Below are 23,459 nucleotides of genomic sequence, written 5' to 3'. Positions count from 1 at the left end.
TGCCATTGGCTAACTGAAACGAGATTCTAACGCAGTAGCTTCAGATTTTTATAAAAGCAACTTGCTTCGTCTTCTACCTCTCATTTTGATCCTGCTTGCCACAGAAAATCTGCGTTGCGTCGACGAGTCTGAACAGCTAGTATAGCTAGAAGGAATTGCTATAGTGTCTTCGAAGTGACAGTTTCCGTGCAACTAGAAGGAATTCTTACAGTGATTTTTACGATGATTCGCTCTATTACCGATCTTGCCAAGGATTGCGCTCCTTCGAATGAGGTAATTAATTTTTGACCTTTTAATTTCGCAAGTTCGCCGTAGTTTCAGGATCATACAATTATGTTGTCCAAATTTGTATATTGTAACTGGTTTATAAAATTGATTGCCATTTTTTATAGAATCTTAAATGACTAACGTCAGAGAATGCATTAGGATCAACAGAATTAATAACAAATTCATGAGGTCATTCAAAGAATGATATGGTTAATAGACTCATCTAATAATTTGGAGATAAACAAAATTAAAATACAGGCTCGATAAATTATTTAACGACTAACTGTATTAATATAATGCATTCTCTGTTACCGTATTTAACCAATAGATGAAATAATTTTCAAATCCATTAAATTATTCTCACAAATACAATTAAGTAATTTGGCGATCAACCGAACCAATATACAAATTTACAAAATAATATATATATGTAATAAGAACGAAATATTCGCTTTTCGTTACAGAGATCGAGAAATGGAGCGAATAACGAGGCGTCCGCTGCGATGGACGAAATACATGAACAGCTCGCAGTACGGTTTCTTGTAAAGAGATCGAAAAGCTACACGATCGGCAAACACCCGTCGTCAAGAAGACAGAGACAATCGAGTAGGGTTGCGAGGACTGTTGCGAGGACGATTGCGAGTTCCATTCCGAGTTTGTCTGCCAGTTCGATTGCCAGATTGATTTCGAGTCCAATTGCGAATTCGATTGCGAGTTCGAGTTCGACTGTAAGTTCGACTGCGAGTCCATCTTCGAATTCGACCGCACAAGAATCTCTGCAATATTTACGCTTGGCGCCAAGAACAGGGCACAGAACCCTAGCGGAACCGCAGTTCAAGGAACCGCTAACTTATCAATGTTATTATTGCCCGAAATACTTTCTGCACAAAATGGTCTATAGACAGCACGCAATTTGCCATATTCGGAAGCTCCACTGATATACGAAATACAAGAAGGGATACAAATCGATAATAGAAAAGAGAAGACACGAATTTTTTTCGATCGCGTCGCATAAAACAATCGGCTCTTTTCAGGGCCATACATATTAACCCCGGAAAGTACGTCCATAAATATTATTGATAAGTGATCAGTGTTTAGTGACCATGTAGTGAAAGTAAACGTTGAAATTGCCTGCCCGGAGACATTCTTCTCTTCGTCACCGTCGGCTACAGATCAGCTGCGCAGTTCATCAAAAATTGTACGAGGTCAATGCACTATCCTCCTGCACCCATTTCCGTGCATGAAGTGGATTTACAACTAAATGGGTGAGTTTTTTATTAATTATATTCTTCATATACAAATTACATACGCCTTTTAACGCGAATATTTATTATTAAATTAGCTTTGCGAATCATTCGTTGAACTGTGTTCGGAAACGGTATTATTTAAATTAAAATATCATTTACGTACCTTGTTAAACTTCACTGTACACCTTGCTTAAAAATTTCGTATCTTACACACGAGGTGTCATGCACACTAGAAAATTAAAACGGCCGTCACGGTTAAATTACTTATTATTTTGAATTCGAAAAATTAGTAAATATTCTTCAGTCATTCTGAAGTAAGGATAAATAGCTCTAATATTTACAATATGTAACAATCCAAGGAAATCGCGACGTGCGAAAAGACCCTACCTACCTAGGAGACTGATTACCACTCAAAGGATTGCAGGGCAATCCTTTGGTCATTGTACTCGTCAAAATTGTCTACGTTATCTACGTAATAAAAAAAGGAAAATTCTGAACATTAACTCACTACTTGTTGGGAGGAGAGCGCTACGTTAGAGTCCTGGAACAAAAAAAAAAGCAGAGACATATTAAAATACCGTCCGTCAGCGTTCACGAAATAATTATTCAATTTTAATTGAATAATTGAAATAATTGAAAATTATGCTAACAAACCTGCCTCCTCGACGAAGCCCGACACGTTGCCTCTCGATCTCAGCAGTTATTTGCAGTAGCAATTTGCAGCAGTCATTTGCAGCAGCCATCTTCTTCAGATCTGCAACAGCAATACAAAATTCGGTTAAATTCGATCGCAATGCGAAAACCGATTAAAATGAATAAGCAAAGAGCTGCGACGTACCACGTAGCAGTCTTTGTTGTCGCGATTGATTTTGTCGTCCTTGGATTTCGAGGAAAATGATGCAATGGTCAGCCAAAAACCCACCCGAATACGGTGTAACCGAGGCCCACGGTCGAATACATAAATAGAACGATGAATCTGCGACGTGAAAATCGCGGCAGCGAGCGCGATCAAGCGCGATCAAGTACGATCAAGCACGATCTCAAGCGCGATCTCAACGGAGAGATCAGGCGCGATCTCAAGCCGGATGATCGAACGCAATTTCAAGCGAAATTAAGCGTGACCTCGGGCGAGATGAAGCGCGTTCAAGCGCCGATTATCCCGGCGAGCCGATGTGCCAATTAAATATTTCAGCGGATGATATTCCAAAATAATATATAATAAATATCACGAAATAACCGGAGAATAGAATTTAGCTAACGCCGAGAATGCCGGAGGATAAGGTGACCGAGAATATCGCGGACCAACTCCTTTCGATTCGAAATCGCCGAGCAAATGATTCGAGGAATGGCGGAGCACGCGATCGCGGTCCGCGGACCCACCCTTCGCGAACCGAGGCTGCTGAGCAAATGACTTCGCGAATGTCGGACTAGCGGTCGCGTCGCCCCACCCGTTCGACAGTATTTACAGCCGCGCCCCGATTTATTAGGGTATACAGGCGACCGCGAGTCGGCACAAAAAATACAACTGTTACTATTCTCCCTTGAAGCAGGTCGAAACCAGAAACACTGCGCAATTTGCTTGCGTACCCGTCGAATGAGAAAACAGACCCCGTTGTATCCTCACTACCCTGTTGCTGCGTCGTTCCACGCGAAGTCGAACATTGCGTTGTGCAATCATTTTTCAAGTAATATGTCAACCGGTTTCATATCGGAAGACATTTTAACTGTGAATATAATATAGAATGAATGTTTCAATAATTTCTCCGATTTGTAGGATTTTCATTTTGTATAATTTAAGTGCGGTTTATAGATGCGTAATTAACTTAGAGTTTGACGTATTGTTTTCGACATCCTCGTGACGTATTACAGCCGCGCCCCGATTTATTAGAGTATAGAGACGACCGCGAGTCGGCACAAAAAATACAACTGTTACTATTCTCCTTTGAAACAAGTCGAAACCGAAACGCCGCGCAATTCGCGCAATAAAAAACTAACCCCCGTTACGTCACTCTGTTGTTGTGTCGTTCCGCGCGAAATCAAATATTTCGTTGTGCAATCATTTTTTCGGACCATTATTCAGATATTATTATATCATTATTGCGATTATTATAACGTTAAAATTATGTTGGAACGTATTATATTATTATATGATCATAGTATTATAATATTGTTATTATAATTACTATGATTATTATAATAACAATTAATATATTAATATAATTTTGAGTGGCAAGTCACCGGTCGAACGCGAAGGATTAAATGATTGAGAAGATAAGAAATATAAAATTACGTACGTTCCCGTGCGACTGCGCTATATGTAAAATTACATATTTATTAACAGATATATTATTGCGTAATTGCAATTAACGGTCGCGTACACTATTTTTACACATAGCTCCATAGGATGCCACATCAACGCGCAAACGGATTTAAAGGACGAATACGTACAGGTTGTCGATACGTAAGTAAATTTTCTCGTCTTCCAAAGAATATATTATAATTTCACCTAATATTATTATTAAAACTGTATATTATTTCTTAATACATTTTTCTCAACCGCTGGCGAAAAGGATTCGAACATCTTTCAAAACGCAATTAACTTCTTCGATACTGGACCGAACGCGACTTTAATGTCTCAATGTTTTCGAAGTCTTACTTATTAATTTATTATTTTTGAATTCGGGAATTTCAATTCGGTTGCATCATCATTTGCGATTCATGCAATTTAATTGTCCAGTATTTTGCAATTGTGCTGCGATTGGAATTACGAATTGCATTGTAATTGAATCGAATTGAATAGAGATCCGAATCACAGATTACAATGTGATCGAATGACAATGTAATTGAATTGCAATGCGATCGAATTACAATGTAATTGAATCACGATGTGACAGAATTACAACGCGATTGAATTGCGATGTAACCTTTATTCATTAAAATTCCTCGAGCAATTCGATCGTAACTCTCCGCGAGCCTAGCCAAGGGGAAGCTAATTAAAAAACTTGAATAAAATACATTCAGTCGAAAAATATGCAAGTTACACTTCGACAGAAATATTCCGTCGTCTTCTCAGATTGGCCTCGATCTCCCAAAGAAGATTCCTAAACGTCTGGATGTCTTTCGATCCGATCTTCAAATTAACGAGATGGGGCGTCGTTCAAGGCTTCGTCGACAAAGTAAATATTCTCATTTCACCGTCTAACCCGAACGAGGTGCATAAAGGGAGAATGGCATCGAGGGCCACGTGTGTCACGTACAATGATCTTGTTCGCAGATCATTGCGTGGAGGAAGGGTTACCAAGTGCCAGACTTTGCTGGACTTGCTGTTAGATCTGTCGCAGAACGGCGACGCCCTCACCGACGAGGACGTTCGGAACGAGGTGAACACGTTCATATTCGCCGGTCTCGATACCACGGTCACCAGGGTGTCCTGGATCCTTTATGTGTTAGGCCCCCAACGGAGTATCAGGTGAGTGTACTGGCAACGCTCGCCGCGCCAGCGAATTCAACCCTTCTGGTATCGACCATGAGAATCGTGTGCACGCGAGCGAAAAATTATCGAGCACGTTAGAGACGCAGTTCGGGCAAAGACTCGGCGAGAAAAATCGTATAAACTTTACAAACCTTTTTGTAAACGAGTGAAACAACATTCAAAGATGAACACAGATTCGGAGATAAAACTGTTATTGGAAGTATGTATTAACCCTTTGCGAGTTAACCCTCGAGGGGTGCACTCCGAGGCACCGCTAGAATTTTTGTATCATCAAATAATTCTTATCTCAAGAAAGTCTAGATTTGCACCATGTCATGTAAAATGGGAACACTGTAAGACGGAACAATTATTTTAGGTTTACAGTTGAAACGGCTTTGAGTGCAAAGGGTTAAGAAAACAACAACGTTTTCCCATCAATTTTACCGATGGAAAAGGAAGAACGTGGATGTTAAAAGAGGGAAGGCGGATGACGAAAGCGAAGCAATTTATCCGATATTTGTCCGACATCGCGTATTTAGTTTATTTGATTAGTATTTATATTGTTCTGCGAGAGGAACAGCGAGATGTTCGTCGAGTTTTTACCGAGTGCCACAAGATGCTTGTCGGTGTGGACGAATCTAAATGAAGCTCTCTTTGTTTCTCTACAGGAGCAAATTCTGGGCGAGTATTATAACGTTGCGGGAACTGCTCTGCTCTGCTCTGCTCTGCTGCGCTCTGCTCCGCTGGCTGACGCAAGCCAGATTAGGGAATCAGAGTCCTGTAGCGCGCCCGTGGCGCAGCTACCGCAACTCCCATTGCCAAGGTTCGCCGGCTGCTACACGGAGTGGCCGAGCTTCTCGGATCAGTTTGAGTCGCTGGTCGTAAAGAACTTGACTCTTCACGACGTCCAGCGACTACAGTACCTCACTACTCCGTGACAGCGGCGAACTTTGGCATCGCGTGGGCGGCCTTGGTCAAGAGGTATGACCGGAAGCGGCTGGTCGTCAGTGCGCTCCTGTCGAGCATCCTGGCCCTTGCGCCGCTCACCCGCGATCGCGACGGCAGCGTTCTCGCCTTGCTGCGTCGTCGCACTAAGGAGGCGTAGGCCCAGCTGCGAAATTTGAGGCGGCCGGTGGACCACTGGGACGACCTGCTGGTCCACCTAACGGTGGAAAAACTCGATCCAAAGTCGAGAGAGGAGTGGATCCACGAAACCCGCGCCGCCGTTGATCCACCCACGTACGCCAGTTTCGACGAGTTCCTGGAGCATCGGGCCGGGTCCTTCGCGGAGCTCAGGATGGCTCCGGAGCCCTCGGCTACCTCCGCGGAGCGTAGGCCGGGCCGACCTCCACCACCGGTACGCTCCCACGCGATGGCGACGACGACGGCGAGCCGTTGCCGAAAGTACGGCGACAACCACCCGCTGTTCCGGTGCCCTGCGTTCAGGGGTATGGCGCTCAACCTGCGCAGGGATTTCGTTAGGGCGCGCGGTTGCTGTTTCAACTGCCTCGGTTCGGGACACCCCGCGACATGGTGTCCCTCCGCGTCGCGCTGCTCCGATTGTAACGGCTCGCACCACACCCTGATTCAACAGAATTCCGGGGTTGTTGGCGGGCCACAGTCAACCACGGTAGAACCCAGGCGGGAGGCAGCGACGAACATCTCCGCATCGTCCGCGGTCCACAACTGCGTCGCACGCTGGAGCGGGAGCAGTGCCGTACTGCTCGCGACCGCTCTAGTATGGGTAGTGACACGCGCCGGGGGGGGGGGGTAAGGCCGGTGAGGGTCTTGTTGGACCAGGGATCGGAGGCGACCTTCGTCTCCGAATCCCTCGTCCAGGCCCTCCGCATTCCTAAACGGCCCGCGGCTATCACCGTGGCGGGTGCGGGGGACGCGCCGGTGGATCGTGTGACTTCGCGGGTCGACCTGGTCTTACGGTTGACCGGGCGCGGGAACGCTCCTGTGCCGCTTTCCGCGTTCGTCCTCCGGAGACTAACTGGGCACGCGTCCAAGACGACCGTCGATATTCGCATTTACCCGCATCTGCAGGACCTCGTTTTAGCGGACCCTGATCCGACTTTAGATCTCCCAGTAGATCTCTTAATCGGGGCCGATCGTTACGGTGATGTGATCGGTCCCGGCCTGCGCAGCGGAACGACCGGCCAGCCCATCGCGCAGGAAACGGTATTCGGTTGGGTCGTCTCGGGCGCCGCATCGACACCCGCGAACGATCCCGATCCCTCCGTGGCGTCCCTGCACTGTCGCGCGGACGAGCAGTTGGAGCAGCAATTGCGATTGTTCTGGGAGCTCGAGGAGGCGAGTCCCAAATCTGTTCTCTCCCCTGACGAGTCGAGGTGCGAGGAACATTTCGTCAAAACAGTCTCACGGCGGGCGGACGGACGATGCGTGGTTCGGTTACCCCTGCGTACCGAACCACCCCTCGCTCTCGGCTCGTCAAAGGGCCGTGCCCTAGTCATGCTCCGTGGAGTCGAGCGGCGACTCAGGGGCGACAGTCAGTTGGAGACCGCGTACCGGGACTTTCTGGCCGAATATGACGCCCTCGAGCATATGGAGGAGGCCCCTCAGGGACCGCAGGATGGCGCGGTGTTCCCTCTGCACCACCCAGTGGTCAAGCGGAACGTGGACGGAACACCGCGCTTCCGCGTTGTTTTCAAGGCCTCCAGCCCCACTTCAAACGGACTGTCGCTGAACGATTACTTACTGACCGGGCCGAAGTTGCAGTGAGACATCTTCTCGGTACTGTTGCGCTGGCGAGTCCCGCGATTCGCCCTCAAGGCCGACATCGAGAAGCCTGCCGTGACGAGCTCACACACCTCCTAGGGCGTGGGGGCTTCAAGCCAGGAAAATGGGCAGCCAACACCCTTCTGGTGTTGGCGAATAGCCAGAAGTCGGCGGCGGTGGACCTCACGGGGGCTGCTCATCAGCACCATCCCGTGTTGCGGGTGGATTGGAGTCCGGACTCCGACTCCTTCGGGTTCACCGTCGTCCCAGACTCCGCTCCGTCGGTCACGAAGAGAGCGGTGATATCGGTGATCGCGCGCTTGTACGATCCGCTAGGCTGGGCGGCATCGGCAGTAATCAAAGTAAAAATATTGCTGCAGGAGCTATGGTTGGGGGGTGCGGATTGGGATGCTCCGCTCCCGGACGAGCTCAACCAGCCGTGGCGCGAACTCGTCGCCGAGTTACCGCTCTTAATCGCCGCGCGTGTGCCACGCTGGTTTGGCTCCTTTTTTCTCGTATAAACGGCGAGGCGGCGAGACAATAACACGATCAACGTGCGTTGGCCCGACCGTCAAACGCTCGCTTCGGCCGTATGTATACGCGGCGTTTTTGCCTTAGAAGGCAATGACCCGGCCATCGACACCTGACGATGCTTCCCCTTGAACATCGGCCAGGTGTCTATATATACTGCCGCACATTTCGATAAACGTTACAATTCGATACAATACAGTGCAACGCAATACAATTTGGATTGTCAAGATTTTGGTCGTTAACGTCACGTGTTTAATTCTGCGCCCTTGCGACCATCCGAATCCCTGCTTCACTTTTCTACGGTGAACGGAACCGTGCTCCAACAATCGTAATTATTAACAATTCTTTTGCGCCGTGCGCAACACATTTTATACAAGTTTACGTGGACTGTGGAGGCCGACATACCTCAGCGAGCGACACGTCGTCGGACTACATCATTTTGTCTCCTTACGACCTCCGGCAATTATTTTGTGCCGTACGCAACAATAATAAAATTATGATATCTATAAAAGTAAAAGGATTAGCGTTTACTTCTCGTATTTTCATCAATACTACTACTAGTATTTACATTTCGGCTCGTATTGCGACTGTCCTCGAGCATCAGTCTGGTCTGGACTGTTTAGCGCGCTTTGACGGCTACCGCTTGGGTAGTCGAGTTTCGTCGAGCTAAATGGCACGGGAAGGGGTTAGTGTTCGCATGTCCGGAAATGATTTTGCTCTTTTACTACTTTCACGTACACGGCGGATTTCGCTGATAAAAACATCGCCGACCACGTACCGCCACGGGACTGAGCGGCCGCACGGTCAGCGTGACCTCGTAAAATCCCCAAAATTAGCATTTGAAAAATATGGTAAGACGATGACCATTTCCCCCGCCAAACAGGACAGAGGTACAAGAAAAAGTAACCACAAGGGTGTTCCTTAGTTACATGTGTAAAAAATGATTTTTGAGCGTGAAGAAATAATGTGCGTAAAATTTCAAAGCGACTGGACAATGGTAACCGGTGTCGCATCGGGATCAAAGATTTGAAATTTCTATTATTTACGTTAATTTTAATATAAATGTGCTCCACTGTTTTAGAGGCAGTACTAAATATTTTTTAATGAAAATATAATCTTACGTGTATATAATATTATCGAGACTTAATTTAAAATTATACGTTATAATAAAATTAATTGAAATATCTTATAAAATGTTACATACTGGTCAATATACGGCTTTTATTCAGATTGATTTGCTGGCATTTGGATGACGTCACCGATAATCTTCCAATACTTGTAAAATGAATTGTTTATTATATTTGTTTTTCTTTAATAAGTTAGTACATACGGTGATAAAGTTCAAGCCTCGTTCTACATGTCACACAATTTTTATTAGGCTCTCAGGAGGAAGAAAGAAGAAACGTAAATGAAGAAACGAAAGAACTTCAAGAAGATCCGTATGAAATGATTTTTCACAGTAAGGAAATTGTGAACAGAAATTACGTATTCTAATCGAGAGACTAACATTTGAAATAGCAGCTACACCATCTTACATAAAATATCTCGTGCAGGCATTAAAATCATATCTCTTCGGCAAGAGAGCATCAGATAAGTAAGTACATACGTAATCATACAATGGTAAAAATTCGCAGCCTATTTGAATATGAATTATTTACAAATTAATTTTCTGTTACATTATGTGTTATTAAAGAATGGAGGAAAATCATCACCTTTCGCCACGACACTTCACAATTCCAAGGACGATATGCAACAAAACAATTTAACGTAGAATACAATTTTGTACTCTTCTAATTATGCATGATATCAATGCAGCTTTTCAAGTAGAGTTTTTAAAAATAACAATGTATTTTACTTAGATAACTACAACGATAATAAAATAAAATGAATTACACATTAAGTATTTGATAAATAAATGTAATCGAAATTATGTCGTCTTTGATTTTATTGTAAACAGAAATATTTGTCCAAACTATATCATGTTTGGTGTCATTTTAATCATATAAGTATCAGGAATATATTTAAAAAATAAGTATTAAAATGTTGAAATTAAAAAAAAGTTATGTCATTGTATTATGAATTGCCTTTCGGGAATTCGAGTCAAAGGAGGAGCGGCGCGTGCCGCAACACACGTATTCGCAGACTCCGTCGAACCTTAGTATTCGCGTAGCGAGAAAATTGATAAAATACAAGGCCATTGCAATATCACGGCGTCAGTGATGACAGACTAAAATTATGCGAGGATGAGAGAAACTACTACAACTTCTTTGAAACTGGATCAAATGATTTGAATTTTTTCTAGATGATAGAAAGACTAATATACTAGACAATAACTAAATTACTTTGATACAATTTTGCTATTACAGTAGACCTCCGTTTATTTGGACTCTGTTTATCTGACATAGTAACATGTTTACCGACAAGTAGATGTCAGGAACGATGCCCCTCTTACCCGACTCTAGTCTACGCGACTGTTTTTGCTTCTTACTTAAAGAGTCTAGCATAATCTTCCTGCGAAGAATGTGAGATAAGTAACGATTTAATTAAGTTACTCGTATCTGTTTGATTCATCCAGAAACTATATTTTCAGTATGACTTCTCATAAATGAAACGAAAAAGTAAAAGTAAGTGCTTTGTATTGACGAAAAATTTGTAATTAATAGACGCTTGAGAAAAAATTAATTAAACAATTAATCCCCCTTGTCTCGTAAATATGATATTGGTATATATATATATATATATATATATGTATGTATATGTATGTATATGTATATATGTATACAGTAGATGTACGAATACCAACTATACATACACATAAGCGTGCAAGTATGAAAGATCTAATAAAAGCATGAATGTGGTAAAATAGAAAATAAAATAAAAAACATCAAAATATATAAGGAATACATATCAAATACTATTGAGAATTAAATATACAGAAATTAAAGTTTATACAAAACACATATTAAAAATATTATAAAGATTATTTTGATGTTCAATATTTTAGTGTATACAGAAATTTAGATACAGATTGTAGCGGCACACGGTCGGCGACCGTAATAACCATAAAACTGTCTGCTTGCAGATGTCAAGGGTTCGACGGAGAGAAAATTTCCTTGACGTTTGCCAGACCCGGAAATTTCTTTGTCTCTTTGTTTTTTATCACTACCACATGCACTGTAGGCCTAGTCGCGGAGAAAGTCGCCGGCCGCGTACCGCTACCCGGCCGAACGGCCAGCGCGCCCCTACAGCGAGGGTTCGACGATGGCTGCCTCCCCCGCCAAACTAAGCGGGGGAAAAGAAGACAGCGAGTCTCCCAAAAAGGCGTGGCCTTTTTGGGGGACATAATATAAATAACAGCGGCAAGAAACTGAAATTCTTCTCGTCTAAGCATTACGCCGAGCCTCTACACGTTTAACTATTCCAACGCGCCCCATCTAGTATCCATCAGCACCGCGCGTCATTTTATATACATCTCCGAATAAAATCTAGTGCAATTTCACTCTGTGTCCTTCCGTTGTACCCCGAACACATTGCGTTACAATTGGTGACCCCGACGTGATCGCAACGAGGGACCAGTCAGGGACAGTGAATCATCCGTTCTAAGTTAACGAAACTCAAAAAAAAACCATGTTTGGAAACAGCGACAACGTGACGGGAACCCCCGAAATCAACAAAGTGGGTATACGTATACCGCCCTTTTGGCACAACAACCCGACGTTGTGGTTCGCCCAAGTCGAAGGACAATTCGCCTTAAACGGCATAACAGCCGACACGACCAAATTCTATTATATCACGTCGAATCTGGACTACAGATGCATGGAGGAGGTGCAAGACATAATAGGAAACCCTCCGGAAACCGACAAATACAAGAAAATAAAAGACGAGCTAATTCGGCGGCTGTCGACATCAGAGGAGCAGAGGATCCACCAACTCATAGAGCGAGAAGAGATCGGAGACCGGACACCATCCCAATTCCTACGTCACATCAGGAATTTGGCCGGCAGTACCGTGACTGACAAGTTCCTGCGGACGCTATTTTTAAATAGACTGCCAGCATCGATGCGTCCCATCCTCGCAACGCAAATGGACTCGCCGCTGGACAAGATGGCGGAACTGGCAGATAAAGTAAAAGAGCTCAACCCGTCGGGACAATGCTCGGCTGTGGCATCATCCGATACCAAATTCGACATCCTGCGTGAGCAAATGACCCGCCTAACGCAACAAGTAGCAGAGCTGACGAAACGCACCGCCGATGCCACGGAAAGCCGACGAAGCCGGGACCGCAGACCAGCACGAAACGGATGGCGAAGACGGAGCAGAACGCGAAGCCCATCCCAGCCAGGCGTCTGCTGGTATCACCGAAAATTCGGAGACCGCGCCACACGATGTACAACACCCTGCACACACGTCAGCCAGCAGGGAAACGAGACCGATCGGCCCTAGACGAGGCGAGGAGCGCCGATCCCAAAACAAGCCGCCTCTTCATGATGGATAAGGACACGAAGGTACAGTACCTCATCGATACCGGCGCCGATATTTGTGTATACCCGCGATCCCTAATAAAAGGACGACCGACGAAAAGTAACTACACCCTGTACGCAGCAAACGTGTCAACCATCTCGACGTATGGTGACATCGTCCTGCACCTAAACTTCGGGTTGCGTCGCGTCCTAACATGGAAATTCGTAATCGCGGACATTTCGAAACCCATAATCGGTGCTGACTTCTTAAAGAACTTCGGCTTGCTTGTAGATATTAAGAATAAGCGACTCATAGACAATAATACAAACGTTACAGCACGCGGAATATTAGGGACCGCCGATATAGAATCAATTAAAACGGTTGTCGGCGATTCACCCTACATCAAACTCCTAACCGCCTTCGTGGAAATAACTCGCCCGCCACAGACAAACAAAACAGCAAAACATAGCATTACACACCACATACAGACTACGGACGGACCACCGATTTTCGCGAAACCGAGGAGACTCGCCCCCGATAGGTTAAAAAGCGCCAGACAGGAATTCCAACACCTTTTATCAGAAGGAGTGATTCGGCCATCCAAAAGTCCATGGGCCTCACCCCTTCACTTAGTCCAGAAAAAGGACAATGGATGGCGACCCTGCGGCGACTATCGCGCACTAAATACGCGCACAATCCCGGACCGTTACCCGTTGCCTCATATCGAAGATTTTTCCCAAGCTTTGCACGGAAAAACAATTTTTTCAAAATTAGACCTGGTTAAAGCATACCACCAAATTCCAATTGAACCCGCAGACATAGAGAAAACTGCAATTACAACTCCATTCGGTCTTTTTGAATACGTTAGGATGCCGTTCGGACTACGGAACTCTGCCCAGACATTTCAGAGATTTATCAACGAAGTTTTACGCGGTTTAGATTTCTGCTATGCATACCTAGACGACATATTAATAGCATCCAGGGACGAAACCGAACACTTAGATCATATTAAACAAATTTTTACACGCCTACAAGAATACGGAGTTGTAATTAATCCAGCTAAATGCACATTCGGCAAAGATACGATAGATTTTTTGGGATACACGGTAAATTGCAAAGGGACGACACCGAACCCAGACAAAGTAGAGGCAATCCGTAGTTTCCCCAAACCCACAAACGTACGCGAGTTGAGACGATTCTTAGGAATGGTCAACTTCTACCGCCGATTCATTCAAGGTGCAGCAAGATTGCAAGCCCCGTTGACCGACCTGTTGAAAGGTGCACCTACACGTGGAAACTCGCAGGTAAACTGGACACAAGACGCCGATATTGCCTTTGCACAGGTAAAGGAGGCACTAGCGCAAGCTACCCTCTTGGCGCATCCAGTACCTGGCGCGCAGTTGTCACTTAGTGTAGATGCATCCGACTACGCAATGGGTGCGGTTTTACAACAACGGGTCAGCAACACCTGGCAGCCTATAGCATTTTACACCAAAACCCTCTCCTCGGCACAACGAAAATACAGCGCGTACGACAGAGAACTGTTAGCAATGTACACCGCCGTGCGACGATTCCGTTACCAAATCGAAGGACAGGCAATCATAGTATTCACAGACCACAAACCTCTGGTTTACGCTTTTAAACAGCGGCCAGAGAAATGTACACCTAGACAATTCAGGCACCTAGATTTCATAGGACAATTCACGACGGACATACGACACGTCAACGGGACAGACAATATAGTCGCGAACGCTCTATCCCGGGTAGAGGAATTACACAGACCAGCATGCGTAGACATTAGACAAATAGCCGAAGCTCAAGAGTCAGATGAAGAGCTCCAACGTCTCTTACTGGCTGAGACGGCGCTTAATTTAAAAAAACTACGTTTTCCAACGGCTACCGGAGGAGATATAGAGGTATATTGCGACATCGCCACACCTACCGTCCGACCATACGTGCCCAAAAATTATCGCCGACAAATTTTCAAAACTTTGCACGGTCTATCACACCCCGGAACAAGACCATCAAAAAAACTAATCGCGGACCGTTTCGTGTGGCCAGCAATGAACAGAGACTGCACCCAATGGACCAAAGAGTGCACCCAATGCCAACGAAACAAAATCACGCGCCATACAATATCACCAACAGGCAGGTTCGAACCACCGAACTCCAGATTCGAACATGTCCATATCGATATAGTAGGGCCACTACCGATTTCACAAGGATTTCGCTACTGTCTTACCTGCGTCGATCGCTTCACCCGTTGGCCAGAGGCGATCCCAATGGAAGACATCACCGCAGAGACAGTAGCGAGAACCTTGGTAACCGGATGGATTGCGCGTTTTGGGATACCCGCAAAAATCACCACTGACCAAGGCAGACAATTCGAGTCCCAGCTCTTCAAATAGTTAACTCGAAGAACCGGCGCCAAGCACATCAGAACGACGGCGTACAACCCAGCAGCTAACGGCATGGTCGAAAGACTCCACCGGCAATTAAAAGCCGCCATAAGGTGCTACGATACCGACGACTGGACAGAAGCCTTACCCCTTATATTATTAGGGATAAGGACCGCAGTGAAGGAAGACATACAAACAACCCCAGCAGAGATGGTCTACGGCAGCAACCTCCGACTTCCAGGAGAATTTTTCATGTCAAACCCAGAGACCGACATCTCAGAATTCGTAAACCAACTACGACACAAAATTCAAAAATTAAAACCGCGTCCAGCAACAAACCACGGTCACAAAAGTATATTCGTCCATAAAGATCTAGGCACAACCGAGTACGTCTTCCTCCGACACGATGCAGTAAAATCACCATTGCAATCTCCATACGACGGACCGTACAAAGTTTTGAAACGCGGAGATAAAAATTTTACCATACGAGTAGGCAGTCAGGAGAAAACAGTCTCAATAGATCGCTTAAAACCGGCGCATATAGTAAGCGATGAGCACGATAGTAGAGTGAAAAGCAAAGAAGCAAGCCACCGCGAAATTGCTAACGCGCCGCATAGCATCTTAAAAAACAGTTCAGCACCGATTACTACACGATCCGGCCGCACAGTTAAATTTACAGACCGATACATCGCGCGTTAAATTAAAGATACCACATGTATATACTTTAGCATATAAGACGAAAAACCCACTGTACACATATAATAAGGAACACCGCGAGCGGATACAAAATTTGTATTCTTTTTTTTTATATAGTCATAATATAGCGTTTACACTGGCAAGGGGGTGATGTAGCGGCACACGGTCGGCGACCGTAATAACCATAAAACTGTCCGCTTGCAGATGTCAAGGGTTCGACGGAGAGAAAACGTCCTTGACGTTTGCAAGACCCGGAAATTTCTTTGTCTCTTTGTTTTTTATCACTGCCACATGCACTGCAGGCCTAGTCGCGGAGAAAGTCGCCGGCCGCGTACCGCTACCCGGCCGAACGGCCAGCGCGCCCCTACAGCGAGGGTTCGACGATGGCTGCCTCCCCCGCCAAACTAAGCGGGGGAAAAGAAGACAGCGAGTCTCCCAAAAAGGCGTGGCCTTTTTGGGGGACATAATATAAATAACAGCGGCAAGAAACTGAAATTCTTCTCGTCTAAGCATTACGCCGAGCCTCTACACGTTTAACTATTCCGCCGCGCTCCATCTAGTATCCATCAGCACCGCGCGTCATTTTATATACATCTCCGAATAAAATCTAGTGCAATTTCACTCTGTGTCCTTCCGTTGTACCCCGAACACATTGCGTTACACAGATGATAACTAGAAAAGGCTCAATAACAAGTACGCAGTAGTTAACTTTTCATTCTTACAAGGCACAGTAACTCGATCAAAAACTACTATTTATATTTTGTTAAATATTTTGTATTTGTATTTATGTAAAAGACATCAACATATATTTTAAATGTTTTTTACGAAGTGCACCATAGATAAAGAAAACCATATAATTTGTCGAAAACTTCGGACGCCACTTTAATGGGCACAGTAATTAACACACTTAACCTATCTGGCTATCACACTGAACTGGAAATTAACAGTCATGGAATCCATATAATATCGGTTTTAAACAATGGAAACTGTTTGATGAGAATTTTTGGGTTCTCCATAATTCTTTCACGAATTGAAACCAATGTCATAATTGTTTTCAATCCCTACTTTATGAAGGTATATTCAAGTATGTAAACAAGTTTGAATCTTCTAAATTCTAGCAAAAGTCATCCGCAAATCTATTCGTAGCCTTCAAATAAAGATACAGAAAAAAGATGAAAATTTTATTCGACGCCACGAATAAATGTGCTTTGCATAAAAAATGTATGTATTGGAAGTGGATGTAAAATGAAATGTGCACTGATACTTTCTGGTAGAAAAATATCTTTACTTCGCGACATGTGAAGAAGCTCAAAGAAGAAGAAACTCAACGGGCTAGAATGCCGGACGAATAGATAGCACACTTTAAAGTTAACGTAATTTAGATTTATTTAAGGTAATAACCAAGATTCTAATACTATACAGATTTGTAAATTACTGTTATGAACATACACAAATGAAATAAATTACGTTACGCCAGTTTAAACAATTTTACTTAGAAGAAAAGAATTTTTATGGAAATATAGTGGGAAAAGTGATAGCATATTTAACTAAGAATTATGTTGCGGCGCCATGTAATTCCAAATAAAAAAACATGAAGAAAGTGTAGAAGAATATTTTTTGTTTGGGATTTAGTATTCGAGAAAATCGAGATTGAAAATTTGCTAAGCGATGTACATCGCTTATAGCTGGAAAAACGTATGTATGAAGTAAGAATTCAAACCTGGTTTTCTCGAAAACAAAATCCTAAAAAAAAAGAAGTTATTCCATATCATTTTCATTTCTTTTTTATGAAGAATAACCCGGTGCCCGCTTGTATATAGATTCAGGAATACCCTGCATTTTTCAACAGGATGATGCCGCGAATTTTTTTCTCGAGGATTGATCAGCAAGGTCATATCGCTAAAAATTTTGCGAAAATCATAACCATGCAAATGGCAGACAATTTCGAAACATTTCCGAATGACAAAAATGTATTTAAGATGAGAAGGAGCAAGAAGAGCAAAAACTAATAAAGAAACTACGTAGATAATAATGACTGTTAATAAATGGAAAGATGGAGTCACAAAACATTAGGCATCTGATATAATTCCTTGATTTATTAACATGCATAATTTTTAGTTATGTGTGCCAATATTTTGTCCCATTGTATTTCTATACAAATTCTCTTTTTCAAATAAAATTGTTTACACGTGCGAAATGCAATTTTATTTCATTTGTGTATGTTTATAGTGGTATGTTGCAAATTTATATGGAAACAGGATTTTGTTTGTAATGTTATGTAAATAAAAATAACATTAGTTTTAAAGTATGCCATCTTTTTGTCGGATACGGTATGTGGCGGCCACGGCGACGGGCATCGCACCGCGCTTGGCGAGCGAGAGCCGCGGGGATGCGAACGGCGGCCGACCCGATGTCGCCAACGATCTTTTGTCCGTCATTTGTTCGAACAGTCGAACTGAGTCGCGGCCCGGGTGTAAAAAGTTAGTTAGTTTCGTTAACGTTGATTCTCGAGCGATCACGAATAAACAGTAAATCACGAATGGCTCTCGACTCCCACACTTTATTACCTCGAAACGAAAACCAGGATACTTAGAACGCATAATCGGAGTCTTGAGACCAATCATCCACACCTTCCTATCTTTATTTGAAAAACAATTTTATGAATATTGATTTGTTTTTGTTTTCGAACAATATAAAGTACGTGTTGATAATTAAATAGTATTTTTATTAGTCGGGCAAATTCTCGACGAATAAAATGATTTATTTCGTACTCGTCGAATAAAGATACTTATTTTATTCGGACCCTCCAATGTCCAATAAAGATAAAGTATCTTTTGTTCGAAACGTTTTTATAATTTATTGTCTGAATAATGTACAACTTTGTTCGGTTGTCATTTGTTTCGCAATTACAATAATCTGCAATATTTATATCTTTTTTTATACAGCAAATTATACAGCATACTATTCGGAAGATGCAAATGAATATCAGCATAAATTATCCTGTAAAAATATCGTACCGTATTCATGATGAAGTAGTCGAAAATGTAAAATGGTAGATGTTCTTAATCGAGTAGTACATATATTTAATCTATCCAAAAGTTCCAGTCATATTACTACGAGATCGATTAATATGGTATAAAACAATAATGCATCGTCATACATAATAAAATTCGTTGATGAGAAGTAAATTAAAAAGATTAAATATTTAAATTATAGAAAAAATTATAACTTAAATTACATTGCAGCTACTGCAGTAACTCGAAATTTTATATTACTTTAACGATTCCCTTAGTGTCGTTAATATTATTTATTCCAAGTAGAATAGCAAATATACGAGCAAACCCTAACAGAAAATTTGAAAAATTTGGAACATTGATTGCAATAGATTATGTTATTGAGGAATAGTCTTTTCTCTATTCCTGTGAAAAATAAACATCAATTATTTTACGTCCTCATTACTTTGGTCCACAATTTTCAATAAAGAAGAAGTAGACAACATTATGTAATATATCAGATAGGGTCTAGGATTTATTTAAAAATGGTTTCATCAAAAAGGAACAAAATACGTCGAGATACACCATATGCTGTGCAATGCTTCGAAATTCTCGTTTACGATAACAATGGTAAAAAGAAACTGCGTGCTGGAGCATAGTTTTGGGACAGACCTCTCGTCCTCGACAGCAATTCCAGAGAATACTATTTTATGACACCCTCAAGTGGCTTTCTCGTTTAGGGTTTCCGAGGAGAAGAATCAAGCCGTCAGAGGAATGACTAACAGACGACTCGAGGCAATAGATACGAATGTGCACACTGGAGGCGAGCAGGACAAAGATGGCTCTCAACATCGAGATCACATCGAATTAGGAAAGGACGAGAGAAATAGTATATGCTTTTTATAGAATTGTTCGATAAAATCCATTTAAGAAGAAATTATTTTTTAAAAAATTGACCTAAGTACCAAAAAGAAATTTTGTAGGAATTAAAGCTGGTTAAAACTACAGAAAATAATTGTAAAATTCAAGTTTTAAATTTTATCTTATTTTGTTAATAACAGATTAGCATACTGAAAATTTCATCGAAATCTGTAGAATATCATTCAAGTTACACAAGCCGATTTTGTTGAAACTTATGGAAGGCTTAAGTCTTCGAAAATATTTGAGGCGATCTTGTATCAGAAACCATCCGTATTGAAGATACTAGCGCGGCGGAGTGGTAATCACCGCCGCGGAATGAGAGTATCGATATTTACAATGTGGCTGCGAATTTCGAATAGTTTCTGCAGTTCTATCGTGCTTTTTTTAAATCCTTCGTGAAGTCTAAATTGAAATCATTTTTGTATTCCTTGCATGTTAATTAAAGCCTGCTTAAACCGCAATTAAATAACTACAAGATGAGTACTATTAAACGTTAAGATGTAGAACAAACTAGTATATCTTAATGTTCCTAACCGTATAACTAAATCAAAGATTTTAAACTTCAATTTAAAAATATTAATTTTACATCCTCATATTTAAGTATAGTTCATCGAAAGTTCATAGGAAGTCTCATTTTTTTCGTAAATTAAATTTGAAAAATTATTTTCTGCCAAAAGTTACCTCACTTGAGACCACCACTGTGCGATAATGCCATGACAGCATTTTCCACGCCGTGTGATCATTATTAATTTAATAGAATGCCCTTCGGACAAAGGAACGCCATAGCCACATTTCAAAGGTTAATGGACTCATTGCTATCCGTGATTTGGATGCGTCGTATTCGCACCCGATATCGTCACTCCGCGATATAAACTATCTCTCGGGTCGTAAAGCCGATTACGCTGCGCGACGGAGTGGATCGATATCGTTGTCCGTTTAATTAAAAAGGATAACTGTTTGGTTGATTTAGAATATGCCACTCAACAAGAATGAATAAGATTATGGCTGAATAAGTGTGAACTGAGCAACTGACAACTGATCGATGACTGGGGATTAAATGACGATGAATTGGCGAGTGACTACTACCCTAAGAAGAATCGGTTTCGAGTTTTTATACTGTTTTGTGGCCAGAAGACTCGAAATTGGTTGACCAGTGATGCGATGGAAGAGAATGTAAAGTGACATAGCACGCAGTGCCGCAGGTAGCAAGAAACCCTGGACGGGCGACCGAAGCGGTGCGTGCTAGCGACCCTATTATAAAAAATGCTGCCGATGAAGGTGTGCATTATTCAAAACTGCAGAAATGGCTTTATTGCCAGAAAGAAGATGGTTCGGAAAATCATAAACTTAGAAATTGCAAGAAAGAAGGCTATGGCTCTACAAATTGAAAACCTAATGAACGTGACCTTTTGTCGATTGCACGTCGTTCGTTGAAAGACTGTTAATTTGTATCGTTGAGCCGAAGATTCCCCGTCAATAAATGTTTTTTAAGGATAAAAGGGAAAGGTAGTTCTTCCCGGAGAAAGTTAGGCGGATGCAGCCCGAAAATTCCGTTGAAGGACGGAACAATCCGGTTTTCGAAGAAAAGTGCTACTCATATAATGTATTTAGTTACTCGCGCCCCGTCCCCCAGAACATTTAGAAAAATTGAAGAAATTAACAGAACGTCTCTGGAAAGCAAAAGTTACAAACTTGAAAACGTGATTTCCAACAATGCGAAGTAGCATATTTGGGACATGTAATAGAAGGAGACAAGATAAAGTATGCCCTGTAAAAGTTTTTCGCAACCCAAAAACATAAAAAGTATCCGCAAATTTGTATGACTCGCGGATTACTATCGCTGTTTTATAGAAAATTTTTCGCAAATTTTCAAACCGCTGACCGTTTCACTAAAAAAAGAAAAAGAAATTTGAACGGAATCCATCTAAGAAATTATCCACTGTGTCTCAGTTCGCAATAGAAGGGGTCTTTAGTTATGGCGAGCCAAAAAAGGCAAACTAATTATAGGACAGCCACTAGATTACTACAAGGAACAGAAATGAAGGAGTGCCTATTCGCTGCGTACTGTGCCTAGTGATCGGATCGATGCCGATACCATTGACGATATTTAATCAATTCGGTGGCAAAGTACTCAATAGGAAATCTGACAAAAGTATCGATACCCATTTGATACCTTACAAAAGTATTGATACCTGTTGGAATTTGCTAATAGTTTATTTACTAATAATGCAATACAAATATGATACAGTGTTTAATAAAGCATCTAGCGGATATAAAATGTACTTTGTGTGAAGAAGAGTGACTGTATGTGAAGTCGCGGAGATACTGTCTGATAGATCGTCTTCTAGGCTGACGAACGCCTCTGTAGTTCTATGGGAAGTAGCTTCTCGCATTGGAACGTGCGGTCCTTTTATACTATTCCTTCAGAAGGTCGGGCTTATACCTGCATTCATGAACCTCGGGGTTGTACCTTTATTTATTGCCCCTGTAGACATGTGTATGTGTGTGTGTGTGTGTGTGTGTGTGTGTGTGTGTGTATGTGTGTGAGTATCCTTGTATATACCGACGATAGTCACACCAGCCGTAATTTATTGATTGATTAAACCACATTTTTCAGACATATTCTTTAACTTTATTCTATTTAAGGCCTTGGTTAACATGTCCGCTGGCATCTGGTCTGTGGGACAATATCTGTAGTCGACAATTTCTTGATTCATCAACTCCTTTATGAAGTGAAACTTCGTGTCGATATGTTTTGTCCTGTGGCTGAATTTCTTATTAAATGTGAGCTTAAGGCAGCTCTGATTGTCCTCATATATAATCTTTTTTTTTAATGTCCCCTAAAAAGTCTTTCAGCAATCGATCTATCCATATGCCTTCTTGTGTTGCCTCAGCTAGAGCGATGTATTCAGCTTTTGTTGAAGATAAAGCAACACATGTCTGCTTCCGACAGCCCCAACTTATAGATGATTCGAAATACTGAAACAAATAACCACTATTTGATTTTCTATCGGTGCGATTTTCAGCCCAGTCTGCATCAGCAAAACCGATGAGCCTCTTCTGTCCATCTGCTTGGCATAGCCTCAGTTCATAGTCTTTTGTTCCTTTAAGATATCTAAGAACTCTTTTTGCCTCTAGCCAATCATGAGCTGTGGGTTGCTTATTATGCTGACTCAATATCGTCACGCTTGCTGCTATATCTGGCCTCATGTTGACGGCTAAATATAATAATGCACCAATTAATTGCTGATATCTCTCACTGTTAGGCATTGGTGTCGTATCATCTCTTGATTTTACATATCCTGGATCTAGAGGAATGTTCGATGTTTTTGCTTCCTGTAAACCAAATCTGTCAATTAATGTTTCTATATATTTAGTTTGCTTTATGCAATAAAATCCTTGATTATTCTTTCTAATTTCGATGCCTAGATAATGCTTTAAAATTCCAAGATCTGTGAGATGAAACTTCTTTTTTAAAAATTCAGCAACTTCATTTATTTTATTGGTATCCTTGGATGCAGTTAAGAAATCATCAACATAAATAATCAAGTAGATAATTTCTGTTTTATTTCTTTTCGTGTACAAGCATGAATCCGTGTTGCTTTGTACAAATCCAAATTTCTTGAGCCAATCATCTAATTGGTTATTCCACACCTTCGCTCCCTGCTTTATTCCGTAAATGCCCTTCCTCAATTTACATACGTGGTCCTCTTTTCCTGAAATAATATAA

General features: G+C 42.3%; 2 protein-coding genes across 2 annotated transcripts; both read left to right on the top strand.

The window, feature by feature from the left end:
- Positions 1–4,741: 4,741 nt before the first annotated feature.
- LOC143262264 (uncharacterized) lies at positions 4,742–12,702 on the top strand. The gene is made up of 2 exons (XM_076528172.1): positions 4,742–4,983; positions 11,901–12,702. Exons 1-2 carry the CDS (start codon positions 4,742–4,744, stop codon positions 12,700–12,702), a joined length of 1,044 nt encoding a protein of 347 aa, XP_076384287.1.
- A 2,489-nt stretch (positions 12,703–15,191) lies between these two features.
- LOC143262263 (uncharacterized) lies at positions 15,192–15,818 on the top strand. Its single transcript, XM_076528171.1, has one exon. It carries the CDS (start codon positions 15,192–15,194, stop codon positions 15,816–15,818), a length of 627 nt encoding a protein of 208 aa, XP_076384286.1.
- Positions 15,819–23,459: the final 7,641 nt, after the last annotated feature.

Source organism: Megalopta genalis, unplaced genomic scaffold (assembly GCF_051020955.1).
Source record: "Megalopta genalis isolate 19385.01 unplaced genomic scaffold, iyMegGena1_principal scaffold0105, whole genome shotgun sequence".
NCBI lineage: Eukaryota > Metazoa > Arthropoda > Insecta > Hymenoptera > Halictidae > Megalopta > Megalopta genalis.
The sequence above is the reverse complement of the archived record's forward strand: the minus strand, read 5'-3'. Positions and strand labels throughout refer to the sequence as shown.